At 54.5% G+C, this 18,126-nt stretch overlaps 2 protein-coding genes across 2 annotated transcripts in view; both read left to right on the top strand.

Annotated features, from left to right (window-relative positions):
• The window catches only part of SRRM4 (serine/arginine repetitive matrix 4), a 48,394-nt gene extending 36,501 nt beyond the window's left edge, over window positions 1-11,893 (top strand). The window contains exons 9-13 of the mRNA XM_071571693.1: window positions 1,332-1,657; window positions 3,222-3,434; window positions 3,690-3,800; window positions 5,402-5,548; window positions 6,130-11,893. Coding sequence (XP_071427794.1) covers window positions 1,332-1,657; window positions 3,222-3,434; window positions 3,690-3,800; window positions 5,402-5,548; window positions 6,130-6,424 — 1,092 coding nt within the window. The 3' untranslated portion in view covers window positions 6,425-11,893. The remainder of the gene's footprint in view (window positions 1-1,331; window positions 1,658-3,221; window positions 3,435-3,689; window positions 3,801-5,401; window positions 5,549-6,129) is intronic.
• Window positions 11,894-14,029: 2,136 nt separating this feature from the next.
• HSPB8 (heat shock protein family B (small) member 8) lies at window positions 14,030-17,720 on the top strand. Its single transcript, XM_071571707.1, has 3 exons — window positions 14,030-14,896; window positions 15,919-15,982; window positions 16,936-17,720. Exons 1-3 carry the CDS (start codon window positions 14,518-14,520, stop codon window positions 17,093-17,095), a joined length of 603 nt encoding a protein of 200 aa, XP_071427808.1. The 5' UTR covers window positions 14,030-14,517; the 3' UTR covers window positions 17,096-17,720.
• Window positions 17,721-18,126: the final 406 nt, after the last annotated feature.

Genomic DNA, 18,126 nt, shown 5'->3' with positions numbered 1-18,126 from the left:
CTTGGTGGTGCTCAGGGTCTCAGAAATCAGCCCTGCCTGGGGCAGCCTGAGTGAGTTTGGGATCCTTGCTGGCCCCTCTCTGTCCAGCAACCCACCAAAACCCAGCCAGGGTATGGCTGGACCACCATGCAGAGACTGGCCAGGAGCAGAGTTTTCCTCCTTTATATTTTTTACTTCTTCCCTCACTTGACTTCCCTTTGTCACTTCCATAAAACCCAAGGGGATTTAGTGCAAGCTGTGACTTTTCAGCACAAGCCATCAGCCTCCAGGAATGGGCTGGGCAGACTAATTTAAAGCAGAAGGAAACAAATAATAAGGGAGACAAGCGAGCAGACAAAAAGCAGTCGTGACATTTGCGTAGAGGAGGCAGCAAACAGTTGGCAGTGTGGATTGAAGAGAGGGGTTATGTTTTTTTCATGTAATTTGAGACTCTAATGATGGACTTATGTTGCCCGCTCTTCCTTTTTTCTTACACCTTACCTACTAAAGGAGGAGTTCTTGATGGGTAAGTGGATGCTATCCGCAAGACACCAGGGAATTTATTAGAGGTCACTTGAGCGCATTAGCTGTATCTTCTTCAGGGGGTGAAAAAGCACACAAACAAGTATCTGTATACCTTTTATTTCCAAAGGGATTTTTCTTTTTTTCCTTCACCCTCTTTTTTCTTTTTTTTCTTTTTTATTTTTTTTTATTTCAAAGTGATAAGCTTGTTTATTTGCCAGTTTTTACTTTATGCAGAAGCCCTTAATTTGATTTGATTTGGGTTTTTGTTGCTTATTTTAGTGACATTCGTTCAGCCGCTTTATTAAGGAAGCTTAAAAAATTCACTTATTTAAGATTTTCTTTTTTTTAATTTGCAAGGATTATGTAGGGTTTTTACATGTATATACCCCTTTTTTTTTCCTCTCCTCTTTAAGGTTATGTAAGGGCTTTGTCCTCTGTTATATCTTTTATTTTGGTTATTTAGTTAGTTATTTTGATTCTTTAGTTGCCAGCTTACTTTGTTGAACTCTTTTGTTTAACATGAATCGCATGCTGATACTCTTTGCATGATCTCTAAATCTTCCCATTATCATAGCAGGGGGAAAAGAAGTTTCTTCTTACTGTGGATTTCTTTTAGGGATATGTGCTTTTGTTTTCTTCTCCTTTCTTCTTTTTCTTTCTTTCTTTCTTACTTTGTTTCTTTTCTTTCCTTTCCTTTTGTTTCAGTGCATCATGATGGTAAAATTTCTGGGTTTATTTAAAAAAAAAAAGCAAAAAGCAAAGTAAAACAAAAAACAACCACCCCCCAAAACCATTCAAACAATGCCAAATGGCTTTTTTGCTTTCAGATCTCTCAGTCAGGGTCTTCTGCTGACCTCTTTACCAAAACAGACAACCTAGCCAGCCAGAACGGAGAGTATCATGAATATGACTCAGGAAACGATACTTCCTCCCCTCCCTCCACTCAAACGAGCTCATCCAGGTCAAAGGACAGCCAGGAGAAAAGAAGTCTAGTCCATGATGGCTTTGGCCATGCCTTCTCGTCCGGGAAGCCCAAACTGGCCAACAGCGATAACAGCTCTGATTCAGGAAATTCCTTCACCAGTTGTTTTTCCCAGACCAAGGGAACAGCTTTGGAAAATCTGTCTCCAGATGCCCAGGGACAAGACCGAAGGTCAGTGATTACCAGTAGGTGCTGCTGGCAGCCAAATACCTGGTGTGTTGTCGCTCTGTATCTCCTGCCCCTTCGCCAGGTGCCATGGTGAGCTGGCAGGGAGGTGTCTGTGGTCTGGAGGCAGGCACATACCAATCAGACCCACAGTCTTGCCAGTCTGGAGTTCAGAAGCCAGCAAGGACCAGTACTGTAGCCTGAGAGGAAGATAAATCCCAGCCATAGCATCCCTGGGCTTTGCTTGTGCCAGTGCTTCTGGCTTTGGTGTGATTAACACAGGGTTTAGGCCTGGGTCAAACTGTGACTGGAGCATGGCCATGTCAATGAAAAGTGTAACTGGCCTTTCTGGGAACAATCTGAAAGGGGCTTCTGGGGGCTGCCATGCTACTTCTCCCTCTCTGCCTACTCTGGGGATGGGAAGCAGTGTTTGTTTTCACTAAAACCATTATGGGCTGTTCTTTCTCCTGTCCAACAAACCAAATCCAACCTGCCCCTTCCCAGCTCATGCAGGACTGGTCCAGGGTGAAAAGATAGCACCTTCTGCTGGTGGAGAGCACAGGGAGGGGCAAGTACCTCAATGGCTGCAGGATAACACAGTGGCAGCACTGGGGCCACAGGGTATCCAGGCTTGGGGAGGAGTCAAAGCACCACCCAGTGCCACAGGTCATCCTCAGAAGAGAAGAGTAGCTGCCAGCCTACAACACCACCTCCCATTCATGGGAATTTGCCAGGGAACGCTGGGGATGAGGACACTGAAACATGGTGGCTGGTACTTACAGCTGTACTCAGGCAGTGGTGTTAGGGAGCTCTTCCAGCTCAGGCTCTTGGGTCCTAAAGGCTGAAAGTTAGAGCTAGGATGTGGTCTGGGGGTGGGAGCCAGGGGAATGGGTATTAGGAAGGACAAGCTTTGTTTTTCAGTCAGAGGGTAATATTTTAGGGTTGTATGTACTTATCACATTGTGACTCCAGTGGGATGACTCTGCCTTCACATGGGTGGAGCTGGGATTGCAGCTGGCCCTGGCTGCTGGGAGGCTGCCTGGCTGCTGAGCTCTGACCCCAGTTCATTCCCAGGGCACTTCTGGAAGAGGAGGAATCCACGCAGTGCTGTCCAAAGGCAACAGGACATGCCTGCTCAGTGCCTCCTCATGCTGTTCCACAGCCAGGCTGGAGCACAGCCCCTTGCCCTGCCATGCTGTGCCTTTCCCTCACTCCAGAACTTCTCACCTCACTCTCTGCCCAGGAGCTGCACTACTTGCAGGCCTGACCCAGGCTCTGCCAGCCAGACACCTCTGGTGTGTTAGGCACGGGATAGATTTGCTGCTCCTTGTGCTGCCTGAGACCTCTTCCACAGCCCTTCCCTGGCACAGACAGGGAATGAGCTCTTGGACTATGACCCACACACACGGTGTCTCCTGCAGCAGCAACCTGGGGAGCCCAGGGGTCGTGTTTACCCCCAGTCAGGGGTTGGAAGGATGGGAATATTTGCTGGAGCATGGTGCTCCCCTCAACCAAGGGCCAGTCCCAGTTCAGCCACAGCTTCAAGGAGTGTTCAAATATATGTTCACAGAGGGTGCCTGTCCTTGTGTCTCGGCTCCTCGGAGGACAAGAAGCGCCACTCTGTCCCATACCCAGCACACAGCTCCCCACTCAGGCCATGCTCCCGCAGCGAGTCCTACACCAGCACAGGCAGATCCTCCCCTGGCTCCAGCCGCTCCCGCTCCTCGCACCACAAGGCCTCTCCCAGGTACTCCCGAAGCAGGTCCTGCTCTTCAGGAAAGAGGTAAGGCCAGCTGAACTGGCTGTCTCTGTGACCTTGGGACTCTTGTTGGCTGGCTGGCTCCTTGCAAGGGGAGGGGTGAGAGTGTGGGGGGTGCCTGGGGATGCACAAGGCTTGAGGTGAACTGGCCACACAGAGCTGAGCTGAGATCATGAAATATGAGACATCTCTTCTGCCTCCGCCCCAGATTTGGAGGAGTCTGGTAAAGCCTCAGGCTCCAGCATCTTTAACTCTTTTATGTTTTTTTCCTGTCTCCAGATCTTACTCACGTTCCCCCAGCTATTCCTCCAAATCCTGCAAAAAAAGTCCTGGGAGTAGGAGTTCAAGGCCTCGTCGGAGCCCCAGTTACTCCCGCTACAGCCGGAGCAGGTACAGTTGTCCACTCGTGATACCTGCTGCTTCATGCTGTCCCACTGCCTCCATCACTGGGTTGGACTCCAGTACACCTCCTGGTTCTTCCCAGCCCCACACTGCTCCCTCAGCTTTCTCACTGGGTGCTCTGGTGCTCAGCACTGTGGTGAGAGGGAGCAGGGGATCATGCAGGAAGGCATATGGCAGTATGTTGTAGTAGCCCTCAGTCCAGAGGAGATTTCTCACCATTTATTGCCCCAGAGCTGGTGCTATTGCAGAGGGAAGAGCCCAGAAATGAGCTGTGAAAAAAATGGATTTCCTGTAGCCAAGGACTGCCTGGCATTGACTCAGGGGGTTTTCACACAGAGCACTCTTGGGGGTGGGTTGCTGGGAAGAAGACCTGGTTTATCCTTGGCTTTGAAGCATCATGGTATCTCACAACTGGAGCGTGTGGCAGGTGAAGTGGCTGTCCCTCAGCTCCGAGCTCTGGCAGGGGCCGTGCTGTGCAGTCAGGAGTGCATGGATGGCTGCTCTGCTCAGTGGTGTGTGCCACAGCCTCGTGCCAGTGGGAGATGCCTCACAGGAAAACCTGGGCAGTGCCCCACTCTATCATGTTGATATGAACGGTGGGCAGTGTGAGGCTCCATCTGGGTGTGCCCACAGCTGTCGTCACCTGAGGAGACCATACAACCAGCAGCCCTTGACACAGCGGGGTCTAATTGCAGCAGGGAAAGACACTCTGATTTTCAGAGTCAAGGCTCTGCCAAAGAGTTGTCAGGCCCTGGGAAGTGCCCCTCTTGCAGGGGCAGATGCCAGGTACCCTCAGGCTGCCACTCACAGCCTTGCAAAGGCAAACACAGTCCAGGCACCTCTATCCCTCCACACTCCTTAGAAAATACACATCTCCAGCTCAGCCCTAGAGATGCCTTTGGGCAGGTTTTATGGTGGCATCACTGCTGCTGTGAACATTTTGCACCCTTAAAGTTGTACATTCCCAGGGTCACTTCTTGCAAGCTGTGACAATCCCTGTGCTAGTGAGAACATTCCTGCATGCAAGGAGCAGGCAGGTCCCTGACCTGTAAAGTGTTGCTTTGCAAATGGCTCTGAGCAGGGTGTATGAAGTCAGCCACGCTCCACAGAAGGGCCTGTGCTGACGTGTACAGGAATTTAACAAAAGAGAAAACCATAGCAACACCGGCACTCCTTCTGGCGAGGCAGGAGGAGCCCTGCAGGGATACAGTGCCCTCAGCTCACGTGGGGCCTGCTGGCAGGGCTGTTCTTGCCAGCTCCAGCAGCATGGCCAACAAGAGATATTTCACAGAACTAAATACAGAGCACACCCACAGACACAGGACCCTGTAAGCCATCTTAGCTTGGCAGTGCAGAGCCCCTGTAAGACACTGCTGTAACCCAGATACAATTAGTGGTGTCCATCTGTCCAGCCAGATGAGTGTTTCTGGGTCCAGCTATATCAGAGCTCAGGGCTGATGCCACCAGAACACTTAGAGTGGTCCCTTTTGTCCTCCACTCATCAGTGCCTTCATGGGTCATTTCCTCCACATCCCAAACCCACCCACAAACCCCCAGCAGTGACAGTTCCCAACCTGTGCCTTCCCCAGGGACCGTGAGCGAGAGCACAAGTACAGCCCCAGTGAGAAGGAGTCTCACAGGGAGCGTGAGCGGCAGCGTCGGCGCCGCTCCTATTCCCCCCTGAGGAAACGCCGGAGAGACTCTCCCAGCCACCTCGAAGCTCGGCGCATCACAAGGTAAGGGGATGCTGCCCCATCCTTTGGAGACGGGCTCTGCTGGTGCTTCCCGAGGGGACGTGGGCTGTCCTTGGGTCCCAGCCCTTGCCAGAGGAGGTTTCTCAGGTTTCCCTGAGCCTGATCAGCAGGCCCTTCAACCCCTCCTAGAACTTGGGGTTTTCTAGCTAGAGGCAGAAGGAGGATGGGGGGGTTCTCATTTGCAACAGCTCAAGGAAAAAGGATGAAGTCATAGCAGGGACTCAGGTGCCAGGAGCATCCCCTCACAGGCTTTTTATTAAACCCTTCCCTGTGGTAGATGTTCTACACTGTAGAGAGACAAATATTGACTCCAGCCTTCACGCCGGGGGCTCTTTGGAACAACATCAAGCAGAGCCCAGCCTCAGACTCTGTGCTTGGGGCTGTGTGGGTGGGTGGTTTGAATCCCAGGGCCATCAGCTACCTGATCTCTTCCTTTTTTTTTCTTTTAAGCAAACACAATCACATTTTTGGGAGTGTTGTGCGGAGCAAAAAGTGCTTTGGGGGATTTTGGCAGTCAATCTGTCCTTGTATTGCTGGTAACCCACGTCTCTCTGTCCCCACAGTGCCCGCAAACGCCCCATCCCCTACTACCGCCCCAGCCCCTCCTCGTCCAGCAGTGCCAGCAGCTACTCCTCCTGGTACAGCAGCTTCAGCCGCTCCCCGAGCCGCAGCCGGAGCTACTCCAGCTACCGGACGAGCCGGAGCCGCAGCTGGAGCAGCAGCAGCGCCGAGGGCAGGAGCCGCAGCCGGAGCTCGGGCCCCAGGAGCAGCCGCAGCCGCAGCCGCAGCCGGAGCCGGAGCCGGAGCAGGAGCAGGAGCTATGACTCAGGAGCCAGCTCCGACAGCCTGCGTCGTTAGGGAGTGCCGCTGGTGGCTGACACCGTGTGCCGGCGGCACCTCCAGATTCCTGGCATTCTCCGCTTCCTTCCCGCCTACCTGGCCATCGATAGCAATCATCCCCGATACTGATGTGATGGCAGGGCCGGGTCCCCCTTCCCGGTTCACAGTAAGAGCCCTGGAGCGCCTGGTGCAGCCCCTTCGTTCTGTCGTGGAGTGGGGCGGATCATCCCAGCGTCCCATGCCAAGGCTGGAAGAAGGGTCGGTGCTTTACAGAGGGTCTGTCGCGACAGACCTGCTCCATCCTCCCTGACACTCCCGTGTCCCCATCGCTGCCACTCTCCAAAGCACTACCAGCTGGTCCAAAGGAAAGAACTCTGCTCCGGGAACCGACAAATTAACTTCTGTTGAAGGAAGAGACCCAGTGAGGGAGGAGTTTGCTGAAAAGCTTCTGCGATGAGGGGGGTGACCTCTCCCCACCAAGGCAAACATCAGGTCCCTTGGGTCCTTCCTCCAGAGCAGCTGCCCACACTGCAGCAGGCCTTTTCCATAAGAAAATATTTATTTATTGCCGCTCAGCCAGTCCCTGCTATAAATAGAAGGCTAGAAATCCCTCCTGATGTAATTCCTGGGGAAAAGAAAAAAAGGCTGTTTGCCCTTTCTCCTGGCCTTTCCTACCAAGCAGCCACACCTTTTGCAGGGCTGTTTTAACCCCCAGTGCTGACTTGCTTGCAAACAACCTGCTGAGGTCTGAAGCAGACATGGGGCTGGTGGGGTACAAGGCAGAAGGGAGCTGGTGCCATGCTGCACTCTGAGGGCCAGGCCGTGGCATGGGAGACCAGGGCCATGTCGTTCCCTTCTCAGAGGAAATCTCATGCAGTTTGGGTTCAGGTTTTTCTAAAGGGAGTGTTGTCCTTGGAGTGGAACCATAGGGAGGTCTGGAGATGACCTGGCAGTGCAGTGCAGTGAGAGCACACAGGGTTAAAAAAAAAGGGCATTGCATGATCCAGGGCACCCCAATTCCCCTTCCTAGAAACAGGCAGCAATTTTAAGCAGGATTTCAGGAATTCATTTCTCCTTGAGCCCCTCAGGCTGCCCTGAGGCAGGACCAGCAGCACAGCACTGCTGGTGCCAGGCTGCAGCAGGATTTACTTGTGCCCCAGTTTGTCACTGGGAGGCCAGAGCAGTGCAGGGGGACAGGAAGGGCCCCCACTAATTGCCTGTTTCTCCAGGGAGCCGCAGGCAGCGGCAGGAGGGCCCTGCCTGCCCAGCCTCCCTGGGCCCTGGGGTTTTGTCTCCCTGCCAGCCCAGCTGCCTGCGCAATTACTGTGTTTTGCTGGGTAACAAAGGCTTCTCCCAGCACAGGCTGAGCTGGTGCTGAGGAGTTTATTTCTCTTACAACACCTGGGTGCTTAGAGACGCTAATTTGGGCTTAAGACTTCCCTCCCTCCCTTTTTCCATCCCCTCCCCTTCCATCCTGCCTGATTATTAACGAGTTTGGGCTTAATGAGTCAAGGAGGTGTGTTGTTTAAGTGTCACAGAAAAGGGCTGAATGGAGCCACCATCTGCGGGAGGAGGAGAGGGGGTAGAAAGGAATGCCACCCTCCCCATCTAAGGAGTTACTAACAGTCCCCCCAGTGCTGCTGGCAACAGGAAGAGGGCCAAAGCAGCAAGTGGAGGAAGGCCAAGTGCCACGAGGTGTGGTGGAGCTGGATGATCGCTTCAGCAAGCTATAAACCTGTTACCTGTTGGAAAGTACAGTAGCGCAGGCTGGAATTCCACCTGCGTGGTACAAGGGGAAGTTTGATGCCAGGAGTCTCCTTCCTAGTATCCTTCCTACTGCTGGTCCCCCCGTCCTGTTCCTTCAACACCCAAAGTCCTCCTTTCTCCCAGACCCTCATCCCCAGCCTTGCTCTCTGCAGGTAATGTGATGATGAGGATGGCTGAGGTAGAGAGCTGAGCACTCGTATGGCTGGTGGATTGGTGGGGACATGTCTGTCTCCTGGGATGACTCTTTCTAGGACATACAGAGAGAAGCATTCTTTGTAGGGCTGAGGAAATGCTCCAGGGCTCTGGTTAAGGGGTCAAAGGCAGGGTGTTCTTGCAGTCTTGCACTGCCTTCCCTCCTGTGCTGGCCCTGACAGCAGCTCCTTGTCCACCCTCTGCAGTGAACTTGCTCTCAGAAGGGCTGAAAACCTCACACTTCTTCCCCAAAGAGTCTCTCCCAGGCTGACACTGAGATGCCCTGTCTTTCTGCTCCCTGGAAAGATCCAAAGGCAGTGATGGGAGCCCAGGTCTATCCAGCTCTACCAGTGTTTCAGGAGCAGGTGTTTCAGGTGCTCCTTAGCACCCCATAATGCACACGAGCAGCTGTAGGAAGGAAGCAGTGAGCCTGGAGATCCAAAACTGAGAAGGAAAAGAAGAGGGACTTTGTGAAACTGGTGTAAATACCAAACACACACCGTGGCTGGGGTCAGAGGATGGAAGCACCACACCAGGATCAGCAGCATCCACCCACTGTGGGACAGGAGATGACCCCAAGGGTTGCACAGGGCTCTCACACCAGTCCAGCTGATCCATGTTTCAAGGACTGCATCTGCCTGTACAGTCCATGGCAGCTAAACCCTCCTGGGGTTTCCCAAGCAGACTTGTGTTGGAGTAAACCTCTTAAATTATTTATTTATTTATTTATTATTATTATTCTATTTTTAATTGTATGTCAGAATGGATGCAGGTGGTCACAATTACCAGTATTTATTTATTCCTTTTTTTTTTTTAAGAACGTTAAGTTATTTTCTGATCTGTTTGTGTGTTTGTTTGTTTGAATGTATCCATGCTGCCGGTCTCGTGTAAAGGTTTACAGCTCTGGCCCCTCTTGGTGGCTGGAGGAGTGACAGTCACTCCTGCTGCCAACATGTCCCTTTGTGCTCTCCGGAGCAGGGTGGACAGCGCATGGCAGACAGCGGGACAGAGCGCAGAGCTGTGTGTTTTCATCTTAAAAACTGGTGTTTCTCATTAGGTTTGTGCAGGAATGATGGATGTGACCACAGAGACAGGTCTAGGACCTGTCAGAGGTGATGGCCAGGGTCTGCTGGCCGGCTGAGCCCCGGGGTGTTCACAGTGCTGCGAGGGGAAGCCTCTCCCGGTCCGTGCTCACATGGGCTGGGTGCCAGTTGGCCGCTGTGCTGTTTCCCTTGGCTCCACAGCCAGGGCACAACCCGAAACCAGAGTGCTCCACAGAGGCACTGCTGCTTTCCCTGGGAGGATGCCGTCGCCAGGACTCCCCTGCCGTGTTTATCCCTGCACAGTGACCCACCCATGGGAAAACTGAAGAAATGAGACTGTGAGAGAGTGATCCCTGTGGGAGGTCCTTGCAAAATCCGGTGTCTGGTGATGGACCTGACCAAGTCTGTGTGTGTGTATGTATGTATGTGCACATGTGCATATACATGTGAGTTTCCCTTGGTCATTATATTTATTTTGTAACTTAAGATTTTTAGTACAACCTGGAACGTCACCCTCCCTGTCAATGGACAACTGGGGTTTCTGTGGGTTTGTGTGAAGCCCATGAGCTTTTCTGTCTCTGTGCCTTTTGCCAGTGCTTTTTTTTTTTAATGTTGTTTCTCTCATTTGTTGCTTTTATGGATTTTTGTTCTGCATCCAGCATCTCAGATTGCTGCAGGTGTTCTCTGCAAACAGCAGGTTCATCTGTTGGAAAAGCATCTTGGTCATTTTGGTGTTGATGAATTGCTGCTCACATGTGATCAGACACACAAGGGACGTCCAGGGCTGGCCACAGCATCAGGAAAACGCTGGGAAGCAAAGATAAGGGATGTTTCAAAGTACTGTTTCTGCTCTGTTCTTTTCTTCATGGCTTACAGCACTCAGCTGAACTCTGCTTTATGTTGACTGCAACTTTCTCAATGTTTTTTCTTGTTTTGGGGACTGAATTTGTACCAAACTTGTCTGCAACAGCCAATCACTGTTATTTTGCTATGCATTGTACATATATTGAACAGGCTGAGAGGACTTGGCCTCTATTTAATATTTATTTCTTCTATTTATTGAGCATTAATTTAAAAAAGCTATTTGGGCCATGCCATTGGGTCCATGAAGGAGGAGCCTTTGAGGTGTTGCCATGTATGTTGGAGAGAGACGGACAAATTGGGCTCATTTGGACCTCACCACCAGTCATTTAGGGAAGAACCTCATTGTGATGGAGACGGGCAAGGCAGGGGAAAACTCTCCATCTCCTTGGACCAGCTTCTGTTGACAAATCACATCCCCCTGGAAAGGTGCAGGGCCTTCAGAGGTGACAGGCCAGCTCTGGTGGAGGAATAACCCTACTCCTCTTCCTCTGCCATGTGGCATAGGGCTGCTTGGATCACCAGAGATCCCTGGAGATCTCTGATCTCCTACTGCTGGTCCTCTCTTCCCTCTGAGGGAGGGAGACACTTGTCACCCTTGCATCAATGATGAGGAAGGGGATAAGGTTGAAGTAACTGGCCATGGTCTCTATGAGGAAAGAAGGATGTCCACCCTGCCCCATCCTGAGGCCTTTGTGCCATGTCCTGCTTTTCCCCCTTCCCCGAGCTTTTTGCCAGAACCAGTAGCTTTGCCTAGATGGGAGCTCAGGAAAGGTGGTTAGGGCAGGACTGGGGAGGTCTCTCCTGTTGTCTCCACCATGAGCAGAGCTTGCTGCAGGCATCCCCTCCCAGCTTTGAAAAGAGCATGAGATGTGCTAAAAAATCACAACCTGCCCCAGTGTCACTCCACTGACACTGCAGACATTGTCCTCTTTACCCAAGTGGGAGATGTTTGTGCTCCATGGGCAGAGATGCCTGTGGTGGTGGAGTGTGGACATGGCTCTGGCATTGGAAGGAATGCCCAGTGCTGGGCTGTTCCCAGGGAGCTGCTGGGAGCTGCCGGATGCTCAGCCTGAGGATATTGGGATATTGGTCTGAGAAAGGGATGGATTCAGGTGCCTAAGTGAACACTTTGCCCTTTAGTGTCCAATGGGGTTTTATTACCTCTTTGCCAGAGAATAAATAATTCTCATGACTCTGCTGCTACCTGGAAGTTTGCACATGACCGGGAGGGTCTCCAAAGCACCGGTACATCTGCTGTTACAGCAACAGCATCATGGCCAAGCATCCCAACTTTTGGACCACTGCCTAGAGAACAACACCTTGAACCTCACCAGCCCAGGGCAGCTCTCCACCTTTGAAACCCAGGAAATGAGAAGATTTAGAACAAAAGTCAAGATGTGGAAAAGCCACAAGGGAATCGGTGTCTCTGTTTTCTCGCCTGTTGGTTGATTCCACAGCAAACTACACCGGCGCATCTGTTCGTTTGAGTTCATTGTAAAGCTCCCCTTGCTCTCCATCGACATGTGTTCTGTATCCTTTAGTCTTCCTGGGTGTTTGAGTTGTTAGCCTGGTTAGCAAAAGGTTCCAATAAAGGTTCGGACAGTATTTCCTTTGCATCACAGCCCTGTTTGTCATGTTCCTTTTGGATCCAACTGTGTGCGGTGGGATATTTTGGGTTGTTTCAGCTGCTCTGCAGAGAAGGGCATGTGCCTCCACTCCCAGCTGCCAAGGACTGGCTCCTCAGGGCACTGGCTGAAGCAAAAAAACTTGTGGACTAATATTTCTGGCAGCTCTCCTTTCCCTGCCAGGCCAGGCTTCTGCTGCCCTTTGCCAGGCACTTTGGCTCCCCCTACCCTGGTCAGGCACTAGGAGTCCAAGCCAGAAATCCATCTATGTCTCCATGGAGGTCATTGTTGTCCACAGTAGAGCTCAGATGGGCACCCAGGAAAGGTCTGGCTGTGGCACAGATGGATTGTGGGGACATGGGGCAGCATCCCCTGGTCACTCAGAGGACTGAGGCTGCAAGGGCACTTTATGCTTCCCAGAACTGATGTCGTGAGGTGGCTCAGCAGCGGGAGGCAGTTTGTAGTGACAACAGGAGCTAAATTGGGACGGCCCAGAGAGGGTGAGAGAGAGCAGAAGAGGATGTGTGACTAATCGAGATGAACAAGGCGACAGGGAGAATTCCTGGCTGGGGAGGGAGAATGGCCTGGGGCTATGTAGGAAAAACGTAGGACTGGGGATGTTGTGAGGCTCCTGGAAACGCAGTAGGATTATGGGGCTGCCTGAAACCTTGCCCCCTCTCCCATTGTGCCAGTGTTTGTCCAAGCAAGTGCAGAGCTCAGTGCTGGAGTGACCCTTTTCCCCAGCCAAGGTGAGAGGTGCTCAGCTCAACTCAGGCTCAGGGTATGGCAATGTCCCCCAAGACACCTTATTATTGTCACCCCTGGGCAGCAGGAGCCCCCAACCAGGCAGGGGCGGCTGGGCAGGAGAAGGGCATGGAGGAGGATGCTCAGCTCCTCTGCTGGCAGCTGCCTCCCTGTCCCAAGGGTGCTTAGCTGGCACCTGGGACCTCCCCAGGCATCTCCAGGCATTCCCCTTGGACCCCAGGGAGACCCCTGTGATACCCAGCTGCCTCCATGTATTGGGGGGGGCAGCCCTGCCCTGGTCAAGGAGAGGCAGCTCCCTCCCCACCAGTGATGTCACGTCGGTGCAGCGTCATTAATGCCATTGAATGACCAGCGTCTGAATCTCTGCACGGCCTGCACCGCATTAAAACCTTCCTGCTGCAATTAGTTCCATCAAGTCCATTAGAAAAATTGCAGATGCTGGAGAGAAGGAGCATGAGGCAGAGCCAGGATGCGGCATGAGGAAGTGGTTCCGTATCCAACACGACCCTGATTGATCACATCCCATCCTCCAGCACAACTCATTGCCCACCGGAGCGTTGCCTGGATCCCCTCCACGGGGTATCCCTCGTTGCCAGCGGTACCCCCTGCACGCCGCCCGTCTGGGGCTGTGTCTCCCGGGTGGATGCTCGCTGGCAGCTCCCCCGGCAGTGCCACCGCGCCTCTTTCCACCGCGCGGCCCGAGCCCGCCGCTGCCCTGTAATTAGCCGGCCGCGGCTGTGATTAGCGCCTCGCCCTGCCCGCACCGTGATTGCGGCAGGGCCGGGGCGAGGAGAGGCAGGTACTGAGCAGCGCCGTGAGGACCCTGCCTGATTCCCGGGGTCCCTCTCCTTCCCACAGTTAGGGGACATTTCTCTGGGCTCAACAGGTGAAGGTTGCCAAGGAAGCAGTGCTGGGCAGGGTCATCCTGTCCCCTGCCCCACATCCCCCAAACACATACCCATGGGGTCCCACCGCCCCCACTGTGCTGTGTTGGGGGTGCCACCGGTGACCCATTTCTCAGTACAGTGGTACTCGGTTGTGTGGGGACACGTGTCTTTACAGTGAGAGAAACAGCTTGGTCAGCCCCACCAAGGTATTTTTAACAGGTGACACTGGGGTGAAAGAAGCCAGCCCGGGCTATTTTGGGCAGGCAGGGCGACAGGAGGGGGCAGCGGGGGCCGGGGCAGCTGCCGGAGCGCAGTGCCCCCAGCGCTGCCGGGATCCTCGGGCTGGCAGGAGTGGTCAGCTGCCACTGCCCGGATTCTCCGCGGCTGTTTCATCCTCTCCAAAATACTCGGCTGACAGGGCAGGACTTGCAAAACACACCACCCCCCTCCTCCCAAATCCATATAAATAGTGCTCGCCCAACGGCTGGAAGGTTAGAGAAGTTTCTGGGCTGCAAGTTGAGGCATTTATTGCAGCTCCCAGTCGGGAGCAGCAGGGAAAGTTGCACATAAAGTGCCGGGGAGTGAGAAAGAAGAGAGAAGCTTTTCAGTCTCGGGATATTTGGTTTTACTATTTTTTTCCCCTCTCCTGACAAGAAGTTTTATTTCCCACTCCCCGGTCCTGGGATCGCAGCCAGACAGGAAGCGTTTTCTCACGGCCACAGAGCTCCCTCCGTCCTTCCTGCGCTCTTTCAGCTCCCGGTGATTCAGCTTCAATTGATTTTCGCATCGTCCTTCACCTGGTGCCGGGAAGGAGGCACCGTCCCCGCGCACCCGCGTCCCACCTGGGGTGGATGCGTCTCCTCCGGCACAGGCTCCCGGGGGAAGTTCTCAGCCAGGAGCAGCCCCGCAGAGGCTGAGGCTTCGTGGGAGAGCCCCAGGGCCACGCTCAGACCGCTCCGAAGGCAGGCATGGCCGACAGCCAGTTGCCCTTCTCCTGCCATTATCCCGGCCGGCGCAGCATCCGCGACCCTTTCCGGGAGCCCGGCCTGACCTCGCGCCTGCTGGACGATGATTTCGGCTTGTCGCCCTTCCCCGGGGACCTGACGGCGGACTGGCCCGACTGGGCTCGGCCCCGGCTCACCACCACCTGGCCGGGCCCCCTCCGCGCTGGCATGGGCCGCCCCTCGGCCATGGCCCCCGGCTACGGCACCCACTTCGGGGGGTACCCCGAGAGCCGCAGCCCTGCGCCCTTCCCCCGCGAGCCCTGGAAGGTGTGTGTCAACGTGCACAGCTTCAAACCCGAGGAGTTGACCGTCAAAACCAAGGACGGCTACGTCGAGGTGTCAGGTGAGAGCAGGATGGGGCATGGAAAGCGGCTGGTCCTGCCAGCTCAAGGAATTGCTAGAAAATGCCAAAATCCCCTTTATTTTAAGGCGGCAGCAGCCGCCTCGTGCTGGGGAGCAGGTGAGGACTGCCCCGGGGCTTTGGGGCAGCTCCACAGGCAGTTCGGGGGTGCCATGGGGGGATCTGGTGCACAAGCCATGGTGGTTTGCTGCCAGAATGAAAAGGGATCCGTGTCCTTTGGGGTAAATGTCCCAGCTTTGCAGCCCGGCTGGCGGCACCCTGCAGCGAGCAGCCAAGAGCGGCCCCAGCTTGGCTGGGTTAATTATAGCGAGGTGAGGGCGGCACGGAGGGAGATTCCCTTTAAAGGGGCCGAGGGAGAGGCTGAGAAGAAGGGAGCAGCTGCTCCACAACCCGTAAAAGCCCCAGCCTGGGTCTGAGCCGGTCAGAAGTGTGTCCCTGAGAGGTCAACTAATGGTGGGAACAGTGGATCCAGCAATTTGGGGTGCCCACAGGTGTTCTCAGCATCCTGTTAGCCTGGCACTGGCATCCTCCACTGCCCCTGAGTCTCCCAGGCCAGGGTCCCCAGGGACGGCCACCCAGCACAGCCCCAGGTGTTTATTTGGGGCTCACAGCATCACAGAGGGAAAACCCCGGGCCAGTAGGGTCCAGGTGGGCACCCAGCCTGAGAGCACGGTTGAGAGGAGACCCGCCTGGGGAGCAGGGCCAGGGGGGAGGCTGCCACCTCCAAAGGTTTCATTATTTGTGTATTTTTATTTTCTTAAGCCCCAGCTCTTGGCAGCCTGTGAGACCCCATTTTCTTACTGGAAATATGGTTATAGTGTCTCCAGCATTGCCTTTCCCACATGGAAAAGCTCCCTGAGCCCTCCCCAGAGGAAAGGTTTGCACAAGGGAAGGGAAACAACTGCTCGGAAAACTTTGCTGTTGAGTTTTGTTGTTGCTATTTGTTGGGGGGAAACATAATCTGCTGGTGAGGTGCTGATGTGGGGTGTTGCCCTTCCCTGCAGGCAAACACGAGGAGCAGCAGGTGGAAGGAGGGATTGTCTCGAAGAACTTCACCAAGAAAATCCAGTAGGTACCGGTTGGTCTGGCTGAGCTTTGCCAGTCCCCACGCCCCAGCTCACACATGCAGGGACTGTTTTCACCCCAAAATCTGCTCTTCTGCAGCACGTGTTTGGCTGGTTCGGGCCACAAACTGATTTCCTGAGGGAGAGGAAGGAGAAGGCCTTTTTTAGGGTGCTCTGTCAGTCTCCTCCACGCCCAGGGCTGGGTTTGGAGCGGGCTGGGGTGCGAGGAGCCAACCCCGGGGGTGCAGCGGGGCACGCCGGGCTGAAAGCACCGCCAGCCCCGGAGCGCAGGGAGCTCACCCCTGTGTGCGGATGTCTGTGCATCCGTTTATCTCCATGATGTCAGTCAGATCGCTATCGCGTTGACTCACCCGTGGCTCACTTTGGCAACAACAACGGCAAAGGCGAGTGCAGAGGCAGCCGATGCGGGGGGCAGCCCCTCGGCCGCAGGGGGTTAACAGCAGGGAGAGGCAGCAAAGCCCAGGGCATGGGAAGGGTTTCCTCAACTGGCAGCAACTCAGCTTCGCTTTTCCACCCTGAAGGAGCTCAGCGTATCCCAAACTCCCATGGGAAAGCTGGGCGAGCGCTGCGCTCCCTCCCGCTCGGCGCTCGGGCTCCTTTTACGGGCAAGGCTCGCGGCTGACGTGGCTGTGGCACGGCCAGGATTTACTCCTGCTTTGCAGAGGCCCGGGCGGCACAAGCGGCGGGTGACATCCTGTCAAACACATCTGCCGGGGAGATTAAACAGAGCTCCCAGGGGGCCGGGCCGGCCAGGAGCCCGCTCGAAATATCCCTGACACATTCCCAGGCGCTACAGTAATAACAGGCTTTGCTGAGCCCCACACCGGGGCTGCTGCCTCCCCATTGGTGGTTCCCAGCTTCCCAAGGGACGGTGTCCACCAGGGATGCAGCGTGCCCTGCACTCCTAACCTGTCTCATCTTTCTTCCCCGCCACAGGCTGCCCTACGAGGTGGATCCCATCACGGTGTTTGCCTCCCTGTCTCCAGAGGGGCTGCTGATCATCGAGGCGCCCCAGATCCCCCCCTACCAGCAGTACAGCGAGGGCAGCAGCGGCAGCGAGATCCCAGTGGAGAGCCAGGAGGCCACCTGCACCTGAGCAGCCGCCTGCAGCCCTCCCGTGCCCCGGCCCCCTTGCCCCCTGTCCCCTCTCCCCCTGGATCCCCGCTCCCTGTCCCCTGTGGCGCGGCATCCTGACAGCCTCCGGCAAGGGTGACGGGTACCGCTCGCAGGGATGGCACCCGTCACCCCAGGGGGCACCTGCTGAGAGCTGGGGCACACACCGGGTGCCAGGCCATTGTCCTCGAGGGCTTGTAGCAGTCTGAGGTGCCCATAGAGATTTTGTGCCCGCGGGGCCAAGCAGAATGGATGTCCTCCCTATGGTTATTGTTTGTTCCGAGTGGCTCGGATGGGATATTTATAACAATAGCAAAAAAGGGCCTTTTTTTTCTCTAAAATTTACATGGAAACCCGTAGCCTTGTGTCTTTTTCTCTTCCATGAGTTGTTTTGTTGTTTTGTTTTTTTTTTAAACTACATCTCTGCAAAGGACACGTGTCCAGCAGCGGAGTGTGACGGCACGGCCTCCGTCCTGAGAAACGCGAACCGTCCGCGTGCTTTGAACGTTGGTTCGGGGTTTGGGTTGTTTGGTTTTTTCCTTATTTCCAAAGAGAATTTGTGCTTTTACTTGTCAGACCTGAGGAATAAAACCCAGTCGATGTTCTTAGCCTCTGCTTGTCTTGGCTGAGCCAGTGGGGTGGGCACAGGGCTGTGAGAGGGCGGCAGGGAGGAGGGGGATGCCACCATGTGCCACATCCCAGCCTGGCACAGGTCCTCCCCATGGGGGAAGGACAGGAGAGATGTGTGGTATCTGCACTGATGGGTGATTTCCAACTCCCGGCTAACACTGTCTGAGGAGGCGTCAAGCCTGGCGAGGACCATGGGCTCATCCTGTCTTTACCCTCTCAATGTTTTTCCTGCTTGGGGATGCTAAATCAGGCTCTGAGCTGGGAAAGTTGGGTTTGCACCATCCTTATTTCCATCTCACCATGCCCCTTTCCCATCTGCAGCTCCACATGGACACACTTCCCAGCTGGTTCCCTAGTGGAGGTTTCTGCTGGGCTCTGGGCACA

The sequence above is a fragment of the Pithys albifrons genome, chromosome 17 (assembly GCF_047495875.1).
Source record: "Pithys albifrons albifrons isolate INPA30051 chromosome 17, PitAlb_v1, whole genome shotgun sequence".
NCBI lineage: Eukaryota > Metazoa > Chordata > Aves > Passeriformes > Thamnophilidae > Pithys > Pithys albifrons.
Note: the sequence above shows the minus strand (reverse complement) of the source record. Positions and strands in the feature narration are given on the sequence as shown.